This window comes from Prosopis cineraria, unplaced genomic scaffold (genome assembly GCF_029017545.1).
Source record: "Prosopis cineraria cultivar Desert tree isolate PC_DT_omini unplaced genomic scaffold, ASM2901754v1 PC5, whole genome shotgun sequence".
In the NCBI taxonomy this organism is placed as follows: domain Eukaryota; kingdom Viridiplantae; phylum Streptophyta; class Magnoliopsida; order Fabales; family Fabaceae; genus Prosopis; species Prosopis cineraria.
This window is the reverse complement of record NW_026555336.1, coordinates 29,509,419-29,521,754: the sequence shown is the minus strand read 5'-3', so window position 1 is coordinate 29,521,754 and position 12,336 is coordinate 29,509,419. Positions and strand designations below refer to the sequence as shown.

The following is a 12,336-nucleotide window of genomic DNA, read 5'->3' as shown; positions in this document are numbered from 1 at the left end:
AATTAAATGGAAGGCATTTTTAAAATTTTATATTTTTGTCTTGAAAAAGTTGTAAAGTATAGTTAATAAGCTTTATCGGTATATGTAATTTTATCTAAAAGTTTTTTATAATTTAATATGGAGGGAGTAGTAATTTTTAATTTCCTCCTGAATATATGGGTTTTATTTTTTAAAAAATAATAATATGTGGGTTTTCTATTGTCAGAAATAAATTTGGAGAATACTCCATTATCAAAACACTTATAAGAAATATTGTAAATTTTCATGAATATTTGACATAAAGTTTACAAAAATATTTTTCATAAATAACTATTAGACTCTCTATTTTCAAAGAAATAGTAATAAACTTTAGCCTCACTATATATATATATATATATTTATTTATTTATTTATTTATTGGAGACAAAATGAAACAGCTGAAATAATTTTTTTAGACACAAATGTTTTTAAATACAGGTGTCAAACTTCACTTACTATTACTTATACTTTTTCATGTCCTTTTTATAAGGTATTTGTAGAGAAAATTTTATTTTCTTGAAAAGGCACCATATAAATATTTAGTATATCTTTTCCATACCACCTTTATTTAATGTTGGTTTATTTTCCAAATTTATATCATATTGTTTTTTTAGGTCAAATATATCATACTGGTTTTTTTTTTAAAAAAGAACAACTAATAATACAAAAAATATATTATTAATCTCGAATTTTACAATCATTTTAGTTGGATAATTGCCGATAAAAACGTGGATCCACCCCCTTATAATGGCTTGGCTTGGAGAAGGTTGGCGTTTTTCCTTGTTGTGGATTCCAGTGATGCGGTTTTGGCATTTTGCTATATTGATGGCCGCCATAGCAGCGAGGGGAACCCTCTTGGTCTGTTAATTAGGGTTAGGTTTCTATTTGGGGTGCGTGGGCGGGCGGGCTGTGTTCTTTGAACTTTATGTTTTGTGTGCTTTTTATTTTTTGCACCCTTGCTTTCTTTGTTATGGTTTCTTTTATTTTAATAAAGTCTTGCAGAACTATTGAGAAACGTTTGATGTTTGATTCAATTGATTAAGAGAGTTGAATTAACTTATTCATATATAAAGCTACTATCAATAATAATGACTACAAACAACAAAAGTTCGATAATAGCATTCCTAAGTTTTCTAAGATATTAGAGTGCTTATAGAGTTATTATAAATTACTTATTAACAAAGTTCTTCCTACATCAATGACAGGATCAAACTACACAATATTATATATCATAAATTAAACCTTTATCAATTAGATCAATATTTGTTAGTGAAAGATCTTCATTTTTTTTTTTTGCTTATAAGTATCTTCTTACTGAAAAGAATCATGCTCAAAATATAGTCAAATAATAAATGTGAACACACCTCTCAACGAAAATTTAAATCTTAATTAATCATGTTATGAGGAACTAGCCATTTTTGCTGTATCTAACCTTGTTAGTAAAAGTCCCTTTTAATTTATACTAACCCAAAGGTTGTAATTGTAGATCCTCAATTTGATTAAGTGCATGTTGGGCTGAAAACAAAATAAAAATTAAGCCCATGTTTAGTTTGACATTAAATCACTAAAATCATGAAACTCACACGTCTAAAGTCCTGTCTCTTTAACTAATACATTGACTTGTTTTCCAACAAAAAACAAAAACAAAAAACCCAACCAATGCATTGACTTATTCCCATCCCAGTGGCCATAATCAAACATACCTTGGAATACAAAACCCATTGTTTATTTATTTATTTATTCTTTTAAATGAGAGGCTGTTTATAGTGTCTGCATCTTTCAGGTACGTCCTTAACTGGGAAAGGCCTTATTTTATTATTATTCAATCGCGAACAAATTGTTCATGTGTATTAAACGGGGGAAATTACATCCACAAGCCACTCAAGTAAATTATTTACAATGACCAATACAAAATAAATTATTATTAAAATAAAAACGTATTTTTTTAATGAAACTGGCTATTAGTCTTTATATAAATAATTTGTTTAAGTTGTTCTTGAATGTAATTCTTCCTATTTAAATTTAGTGCTTATTGAACTATCCTACTAATAATTTATCAACATTCCAGTTTTTGTTTTGACATAAATGTATAAACTCTTCAATACATCCCATCCCAAAGATATATTTAAGAATTTATTTCAAAATCTACATAATTTGTATAATCAAGTCAGTCGCTTGGGCATGCATTAGTCTATTCTGGCAGAAATAAAACCGTGTGTGCGTGTGTAAAAGATGTTAAATTCAACAGATTAATAGAAATGGGAGAACGTAAAAAGCAAGAAATATGTGTGTGTAAGTTCTTTATATATATATATATATATATATATATAAAACATGAGTATTACGAGAGAATACATTGACTTGGGTCTACACACACACACATTATCAAAGGTTCTTTTAGATAATTCTCCACCAGATGGAGCTTCTCTGGTATGAACATTTCAATCCATTTTTTAATTGCTAACGTTTTGTGAAATTAGACCATCGACCTCACAATTAAATAAACATTTTTAATTTTACATTCATACATGCCATCTATGAATTTTTTTTATAGATATTCACTATATATATATATATATTATAAAGTTAAAACTTTTAATCTAAATCAAAACTCCGCCTATGCTCGGGGCGGAACCACGTTACCCCAAGTATCAAAAGCTCCATACCTTCCCAGGGAAAAAAAAAAAAAACACACACACACACACACACACAAAAGAATATCTGATTCTCAGTACATAAGCAATTGACCTTATAATATTTATAGTATTATATAATGTAATTTATATATTTTATTCTTGATTTAAAAGATATTTTACGTAATGCATTATTTTACAAAAAAATGTTATTGATTAATATATCAACTTTTAATTAGTTAATATTATTTTAAATATGTCAAACGTACATTATTTTAAAATTTATATATTATTTATTAACTTATTTATTTTTACAAAATTTTTAATTATTTCTTAATATTAATGCTCTCTCCATTCAAAAATATAAGACATTTTAACTGCATTTTACGCTCAATAAAGTAGTTATATACTTTCAAACTAACATTATCTTTCTATATTTGCCCCTATTAAATACCCTGTAATAAATATAAAGTCATCATTAATATGAGCACTTTTGAAAAAAAATAATAATTATACCTTAAAAGACTAAAAATACCTTATATTTTTTTAACATCAAAATCTTAAAAAAATATTTTACATTTTTTAACAGAGAAAGTATATTAGAATTTTTTATTATAAGATTACATATCATATGTATAGTTTCAATTTGTATAATTTTAAAACTTTTATAAATATTTACAAATATTTTATAATTATAAAAAATTTTATCTAAATTTTTAAAATATTAATAATGATAAATATTAAAATCTCAATTCAATTATAATTTTTTTTCCTAAAAATTTGGCTCCCCACACTTAATAAGCTGGCTCCGCCCTTGGCCTATACATAATGACAATTAAATTTTAACGGTGTAAATAAATCTGAAAGGAGTATATATAATAAAGTGTTGTATTTGAAGAAGACAATGAACAGAATCATGACTAATTCATGTAAGGGCTCATTTTTCGAATTCCAAGAATACCTTTCATTAAAATAACTAATATTGTCAAGAAAACAAATATATATATATATATATATATATAACATGAACCTTCAACTTTCTTCGCTTGCTAACGAAGTTTCATATATTCCTTCAAAAAAAAAAAAAAGTCCAAAACAGAGTTATACTTAAACAAAGAAAAATAATAAATTTGCGACATTACAAGTAGTTGAGAAACCACCTAACAACCATCTAATGGCATCTCAAACAACAAATGAAATACCAGCTTGAAACTAATTTTTTACAAAAATTAAACCTTTCATCAACTACATACTTAGAGGTTAAAACCATTTTCATTCACACCAACAAGAGTTTTTAACTAAATAAATGCACATTTGATATCACTAGAGATTTTTTTTAATAGATAAAAAATAAACTGTATAATAGTTATTATGATTCTATCAATATATGTTTAATTTTCATGAAAATATCATTCAAGAACCACTAATGCAAATTAATATATGTTTTATTTGAATTATCATAATATTTAAATTATTGTTATCTTTTCATTTTATTTTAGAATTTCTAAAAAAAAATTTCGCATTTATTTCTAGGGATGTTCAGAGTTATACTTGTTCTGGTTAGCTTGTATATATCTCATTCATGTTAGGACAGGTTTATTCCAGCCAAAAAAAAATTGAGATAGAATATTTGTGGGACGAGACAGAAAAGGGGCCTGAATGGGATGGGACCCGGGATACCCTTCGGACGTCCCATCCCAATATTATATATATATATATATATATATATTCTTTTTATTATATATATACATGTATATTAATTATTATGTTATTTTTATAATTTATTTGTTTATTTTTACTTTATTTAATTTTGCACTGTTTTATGATACTCAATCTAGCCAAGTAACTTGCAAGATGTTTTCTCATAATTAATTAATTAATAATTATTGATATTAATTTGAGAAATTAAAATCGCAAACCCGAATTGATGCCATTCAAATAATCTAATAAGTTTATTTTTCAAGTCTATACATGATTGTTGTTACTTATTATAATCTAAGTTTATAATAAGCTCTAACCAAATAGCCTGCAAGTGCATAGGAGGAGCTCTTGTATTTGGGTGACTTATGTCCTTATATTTATCTGTTTATATTTTGAAACTCAATTGATTAATCATATACATAGAAGTATAATTATTTATATGCGTTGGTTGTGCATTATGAGTCATTTAAAGATACAAGTAAGAGTGGTTATTAGGATATCTTTGTCTTGTCTTGACTCCTGTTAAAACGAGATGGTTTCTAGAATAGGATGAGATATAAAATAAAATTTTAGTCTTAATCATTTTTTAAGACAGTACATGAGATGGGGATGCCTTGGTCAAATCTTATGAACACCATTGTTTATTTCTAAGGTTAGATTGAGACTTATAAATAATACCTTTAACTCATTTACTTTGTAGACATGCCTTTGATTAAATAATAATTGCTATTACCTTGCCTTTTTATGGGTTTCTTTCTTATGTTTATTCTCTCTACTCTCTCTGTTTACCTCTTTCTCTATTCTTTTTTCCCTTTTCCTTCCCTGTTCTACATCAAGACTATAATAACCTTGCTTTTTTTTTTAAAAAAAAAAAAACTTATCAACTAATGAATATTTTCTTATCAAATACAAATAAGTATTTGTTAATTAACGAATAACTATTTATTAAAACATGATCTATACTTCTTCCTTCCCACAATTAAGTTTTTTTTTCATATTATTAACTTATTAAATACAAATAAGTACTTGTTAATTAATCAATGACTTTTTGTTGAAATATGATCTATACTAATCCTTTCTCACAATCAAATTCTTTCATATTATAAGTTTAAAGACATTTAAAACTTTAAATTTATTTTTAATACAATATTTTTCTTTAATATTTAAAAATGGTGTAATGTTATCCCTATCAGATGTTAATTTTGATATTTATTTAACTAAAAAATTACTAAAAAAGGTATAAAGTTTATAGAAAAAGACATCAAAAATTATAAAAAATGATTAAAAAATATAATTTTTTATGATTCTTATTTGTAATTTTCTAAGTTTTTTTTATTTTTTCAGAATTTTCTGATCAATTGATGATTAAATGTTAAAGAAAAATATTGTGTTAAAAATAAATTCAAGATCCTAAACACAATTTATAATTTTTAAAAGTAAAGTTGCGCGCGGGGGTGGGCGGGCGTGTGCGTGGGCCAGGATAGGTGGGCGTGTGGTCCATTATTCTATTGCCTTGTCTTTGAATCCAATTTTTTCTTGTTTATCTAATCCACATGATTTCTTGGAAAATTCCTCTAAACAAGCATGGTATCTTAATTCGTTTTTTTAGAGAAAATTATATTCAAATCTTACAGAAAGAAGTTTATAATTAAAAAAATTTATAAATTTCATAAAATACTTTTAAATCTCTAATTATGCATATTGACAAATTGATTAAGGATATTGACAACTGAGTAATGACTATTAATAAGTTGTAAACGGTCATGGTCCAGTTATCAATGTCCTTAGTTAAGTTATCAATACACATAATTTAAGATTTAAAAATATTTTATAAAATTTATGAAATTTCTTGATAATAAATTTTTTTGTAAGACCAGGATGTAATTTTCCTTTTTTAATCCTCTATTCTTTTGAAAAATGCGATTCCCTATACCTAAAAAATATTCAACATGTAATCGTTTGCTTTTGCAAAATATTCAACAGATAATTTCTTTTTCTCATATATATTTATATATACACACATTTTGACCATTTTATGAAAAAAAAGATAGTTATTTCCTTTAATCAGTTGTTAATTTTCATGCAAGAAACAGATGTTAGAGTTCATTTTCATTTTAATATCTTGTTGGATGTATATATCGTGTATTAATTTTATATATTTGTGCTAAATATATTTTTTTGGCCGTAATATAATGCTATATGTATTAATAACTTTGGGTAATATCAATAACTTTTGTTTTGGCCTAAGAAAACATGATATTGTATTAATAAATCAGTTCAGTAAGTTTATGACACTAGAAGGTTGGCCACCAACTTTGCAAACCTTCGTAACAATTATTTTTTAGCGAACATACCTTGTTGACAATTTCAAAATAAAAATAATGAATATAAAATGTAATGGGAGAATGGCAATTCAAGGCCTGATTATAAGATTAATGATAAATAAGAAATTTTCATTCGAGAAAATTGTAAAAATTGGGAGTTTGAGATGTGAGCATGTTCTTGTTTAACATTAATATTCTAATGTGATTTTTGGAATTTCCTTCTAACATGGATGTATAAATATTATAGAGGGACCTGATTACAAATCGAGTGAAAGTACAAGGATTAGAAGATTCAGTCTTCCTTTTATTTTTAACAAAAATATACATCCATTCTTTAATTTTATGTAAGATTTTATTTTAATGATTTAATTTTTAAAAAATATTTTTTAGTTCTCTAATTATAACACTGTCAATTTTGTTAATAAAAAATTATAATATTAAAATATCAAATGTTTATAAAATATTTTTCAAATGTTTGCCCATTAAATTTTATTTTTTAAAATAACAATTAATATTAAACATATCAGTTGAGACTTGAGACTAATAATGTTAAGATAGGAAAAATAAAAAATATATTTTATAAAATTATAGAATCAAATCTACATTTGTTTAACCTTTATTTTCATTCTCTGTTTTTTCCCCTCATTGTGATATTACTTTTCAGCCTAAACTTTATAAAAATTTAGAATGTAGAATTAAAATATTGAATGAAAATGTGCATTTATGGAAAATCCCATATTATCTGTATAGTACCTTTGTTTGTTTAATTAATCAAAATAAAAAATAGAGATCGCAGAAGCCAATCATTCTTTCTTCTTCTTCCCCAACCACTATCCCCTTACAGAGCTCACTAATGAGGAAAAACACAAAAGCGATCAATCCTTGATCTTACCCTAATCATAACCTGATTTCACTATTGCGGATGCTCACGCTCCTTTTCACGGCACGTGTAACCCACGCGTCTCTGTTCCTTACCGCGTCGGCTTTTCTATTTTAAATCAATGAATCCGTCGTCGTCCTTCTCCTTCCCTCGCTCACTCTTCTACTCCACGTTTGAATCTTGTGCTTCCTAAAGCATTTCCAATCACTCCCTCAAAATTCTATTCTTTCTCGCATTCTCTGTCAACTCGGATTCCGTGCAGGTATGTGCCTCTGTTCACGAATCTCTCTGTTCTCTCGTGCTCATTGTGGTTTCTCCTTTTCTCTGTGCAATTTCATAAAAAAAAAAATACTTGTCTTTATTTTTATTATTATTATTATTATTGGGTGTTTGGTTCTTTTCTTCCAATTTCTTGTTCGTTTTTTTTTTTTTAAAGCTGCATGCAGAGTCCACTGTACATGAAAAGTCCACACACACACACACACACACACACAGAGGATCATTGAATGGATTGATCCATTTCAATTAGGATGTTTCGTGATTGTCCAGTTTGATATGTTTTGGTTTGATTAAATTAGTATTTTTGAAACCTTAGTACTCATGTTTGCTTTTGTTTGAGCCTTTTCACTTTTTTCCCCGTGTTGAAAAGCTACATCTTCGAGTTGCCGATCGGGGATTTGGTTTTCTCCCATCTCCTATGGAAGTTAGTTCTCAACATCTACCATCTATCTAAGATTATGATCCAAATTATTCTCGCCACACTTGTTATACCCTCCTTGTTAGTTTCTATTTTCTCCTCTGTTCTGTTTTGATGGTTTCACTTTGGAACGGCATCTGTATTTGTTTGTGACATCCTTTCCATTTTTAAGTCCTCTCAATTTGTGATGTCACTTTATTCCTTTAATGTCTGGTGATTTAAATTTTGATCAACATTTGCTAATCTTCCTTTTTTGTCATTCACAGAGAAAAATGCCAGAAATTCAGTCGGCTACACACACTATTAAATCACATGGAGCTAAAGTGGCAAGAATACATTTGCATGACTGGTTAATTTTTTTGCTTCTTGTCGTCATTGATGTCATCTTGAATCTGATAGAGCCGTTTCACCGCTTTGTTGGGGAGGGGATGCTGACTGACCTAAGATACCCAATGAAAGATAATACTGTCCCCTTTTGGGCTGTCCCGGTTCGTTTTTCTTCAAGGAATTGTTTCATTAAAAAATGAAATTGATCTTATATTGGCCTTTGTGGCGTGATCAGTTTAAATATAAGCTCTTATATTTTAATTTCCTGGATAGATAATAATTATATTGTTGCCACTGGTAGTCATTCTCTTCTACTATGTCAAGAGGAAGGACATTTATGATTTTCATCATGCTATATTGGGTACATTTTTTGTGCTTTAGAAGTTTTTCCTCTCCATCTCGTTTGTACATCACGCTGCCGTGACTGTAATTCTTTAACATTATGTATTGTCAAATGAATTTTTCAGGGCTTCTATTTTCTGTTCTAATTACTGCGGTGATAACTGATGCTATCAAAGATGGTGTTGGACGGCCACGCCCTGACTTCTTTTGGCGATGTTTTCCAGATGGCAAGGGGGTGGGTTCTTTATTTTATCAACTAACCATTTTGTTATATGGAAAATAATTTTATTTGCATGTGATGCTCATTGCTTTAGCTAAGTTATCTGTACAGCTAACATGGCATTTGCACATGACATGTTCAGGTGTTTGATTCAATAACAAGTGATGTTATGTGCACTGGAGATAAGAATGTTATCAAGGAAGGACACAAAAGTTTCCCCAGTGGACATGCCTCAGGTAAGTACCCTGATGAGCCTATCTGCAATCTGCCAAGTTTAGTTTGTCCGTTAAATTGTTTAAAAGCTCAGATCTTCATTTTCTTGGAGCGATCCTTTTGCCTTTTAGTTTTCCCAGTTTTCTGTACCGGTGTTTATGTATTTTGCAATCATATGCTTAAATTTCATATTATCTTAATATTGTTAAGTCCTCCAAGTTCTGGATCTTACATGTTAATTGAAGTGATTTTGGATAATAATAGGACCAGACTGTCATAACTCAAACTACCGTTGAGGAGTCTGCTTCCTGGAAAAACAAAAATAAGGTCCAGGCTTCTTGAGCTACCTCAAAATGAGCTAACCACTATGTCATTGTTCTTTACGCAGGGTCTTTTGCTGGTCTAACTTTTCTTTCTTGGTATCTATCTGGAAAAATTAAGGTATTTGATCGTAGGGGCCATGTTGCAAATTTCTGTATTGTTTTCTTACCAATCCTCATGGCAGCTATGGTTGCAGTCTCACGCGTTGATGATTATTGGCATCATTGGCAAGATGTGTTTGCTGGGGGTCTTATTGGTGTGTTCTTTAAGGCCTGAAAATTTCTGTTTTTATGTTACTAAATATTAACACCAGACCTTTTTGCTTAATTCCTTATGTGAACTTCTTTCATGCAGGATCTATCATCGCTTCTTTTTGTTACTTGCAATTCTTTCCTCCTCCATATGATGTAGATGGTATGTCCATGAATTGTTCCTTGACCTCTTTAATACATTGAATTGTTGCGACACTCTGCTTTTAGACTTTCAATGTACGTGTTCTGTGGTGGTAATATGGTTTAGTATGTTAAAGGTGTGCTTCAAACCAATATGTTAATCGTGCTTCAACTTGTTAGAAATATTAATAAAAATCAATCATGAAAATTTGCTTAATCGCTTTAAGCCTTGGCTTGAAATGATCCTAATAAGGTATTGAAGCCTCTATGGTCGAGTTCGATCATTGTTGTTCCCATTCTTTCTGCTTTAAATTAAAACTTTATATGATGTATGATGGCACGATCCTTTCTCCGCATTTAGTGAAAAGCAATTATAAGCTCTCATTTAATAACTTAAGCTTTTGAGTTGAAATAACCCTTGACAAATCTGAAGGGCTTAATAAAACCAAGAAAATGTGATATCAATAGGCTGATGTGGTTGAATGTTTTCTCTAAATTTTCATCCAATCAATTATCATGGAAATTTCTCTATCGTCATCTTTAAGACATGGAGGAGCTGCGTAGTGATTGTGTTTGTGATATTGGATTCCTCTTGATTAGTTTACACCTCACAGTTCTCTCCTGACATATTTAACCTTTTTAATTATGTTTGTATTTCTGCATGAAACTATAATAGTAGCAATATCAGTTCAAGTATGAAGAACACACTTTGTTGCACTGAAAGGGGATTCCTTGTTTGCTTGGTATGTATAATTCCTTGGAGTGCTGAAGCTTAAAGGACTTGTGTGATTAGCATAAATTTTTCATCTGGACATGTTTCTTTGAGCTTGATTATGCTGTTGGTGGGCATATTTTGCATGGTCAACTGTTAATGGTACATTTAGCCTTTATGGCTTTTATTCAGGCATTTAGCTTAATGATACTGCCAAAAGATTAGAAAAAAGTGTGTATGTTGCTCATATCAGGGCATGTTTAAAACATTCCATCAACTTCAGTTCAGTGTTCAGAAATGTTGTTACTCAATATTATGCAAGTTAGAGTTTTGTATAAAATCCTTGGTAGTTGCTAAAACTGGTATCCATACTCCTCTACTACACAATGTTTGTGTTTGGTTTCATATTGGAGACCATGGTTTTGATGGTTTCCAACCTGAAACCAAACAGGCTCTCTGTCTTATCTGACGGTCAGGCTTTTGAAATATTTTCATTCAGGACTTTCTTATGTGTATAATTTTCATATAATTGTGTGCGTAGGTTGGGGCCCTTATGCATATTTTCAGACGTTGGCTGAATCTCAAAATGGTGCTCAAGTCTCATCTACAAACAATGACATTATTAGCCCACAACCTGGTGAGATTCATATTGTAAGTATTCCACCTCATCGTGATGGGAATATTGCTCGTGGCAATAACTGGGATCCAACTCCTATATTCGACGGATCGCAAAATGCAAGGAGACAAGGACTTCAGTCTCCGACTGCAGTGTAGTGTCATAGGAAAAAAGCAGATGTGCATAGTCTGTACAAAGTTTTAGAGTTTGTGAATTTCGTTGCAGATTTCTGCACCTGAACTTTCTGAAAGAATTGAAATTGATATATATATATATATATATATGCTCATTTCCTCAGAGTATATCATAGGATTCTTCCAGGATTTTAGCTCTCAACAAATGTGTGATATGTTGCGGTTGATTTGATTCTTAGATCACTGCAGAGTGAGAGTGTATGATTTTTGTTAGTTGTCAAAACACTTATAAACTTTGATCGTTGATATTCAGATCCAGCTTATATAAAAATAGGAAAACACAATTATTGGTTATTATTGTTTTTAACATGTGTTGGTATAAGTCCCAGTAGTTTTTTTTTTATCGTTGTTTCAGGTCCTTCTACTTTATCTCGTGTGCAATATTGATTCCTCTATTTTTTAATATGTCAAAGAGAATGATGAGATGACACTATTAATGTTAAATATGCTGACCTGTAACTATCGTCGTTAATATTTATGCCAAGGTTGAATTATGTCTCAATAGATTTAGTGAACATGTTTAGCACTTTGTCATCTCATTGTCGTTTTGGGCATAGTAAAAAGTAGAGAGGCTGATGTGTGTGGGATAAACAAAAGGGATTTGAAGCAATGAAAAAAAACTATAGGGATCATTATCAAAACATGTTAAAATTATAAGGATTAAGGGTTATGTTTATCCTAAAAAAATTGCAGAACTTGTGAAAAAATTAAACCTTTGGAAGAGTTTTCAGTAGCAATTTTTAAAA

General features: G+C 29.3%; 1 protein-coding gene across 3 annotated transcripts; it reads left to right on the top strand.

Moving 5' to 3' along the window:
* The first annotated feature begins 7,508 nt into the window (after positions 1-7,508).
* Positions 7,509-11,897, top strand: LOC129311017 (lipid phosphate phosphatase 2-like). Of its 3 annotated transcripts, none has more exons than XM_054952949.1 (8): positions 7,509-7,818; positions 8,520-8,741; positions 8,854-8,941; positions 9,048-9,157; positions 9,285-9,378; positions 9,744-9,932; positions 10,031-10,090; positions 11,322-11,897. In XM_054952949.1, exons 2-8 carry the CDS (start codon positions 8,526-8,528, stop codon positions 11,552-11,554), a joined length of 990 nt encoding a protein of 329 aa, XP_054808924.1. In that variant the 5' UTR covers positions 7,509-7,818; positions 8,520-8,525; the 3' UTR covers positions 11,555-11,897. The 3 variants fall into 3 exon arrangements, with proteins under 3 accessions (XP_054808924.1, XP_054808922.1, XP_054808925.1); XM_054952947.1 differs by lacking the exon at positions 7,509-7,818 and adding an exon at positions 8,014-8,259; XM_054952950.1 differs by lacking the exon at positions 7,509-7,818 and adding an exon at positions 8,014-8,334.
* Positions 11,898-12,336: the final 439 nt, after the last annotated feature.

Coding starts and splice junctions, on each gene's coding strand:
- LOC129311017 (XM_054952947.1), top strand. Junction 9,379..9,743: donor CCCCAGTGGACATGCCTCAG/GTAAGTACCCTG, acceptor TTCTTTACGCAG/GGTCTTTTGCTGGTCTAACT. Junction 10,091..11,321: donor TCCTCCATATGATGTAGATG/GTATGTCCATGA, acceptor TTGTGTGCGTAG/GTTGGGGCCCTTATGCATAT.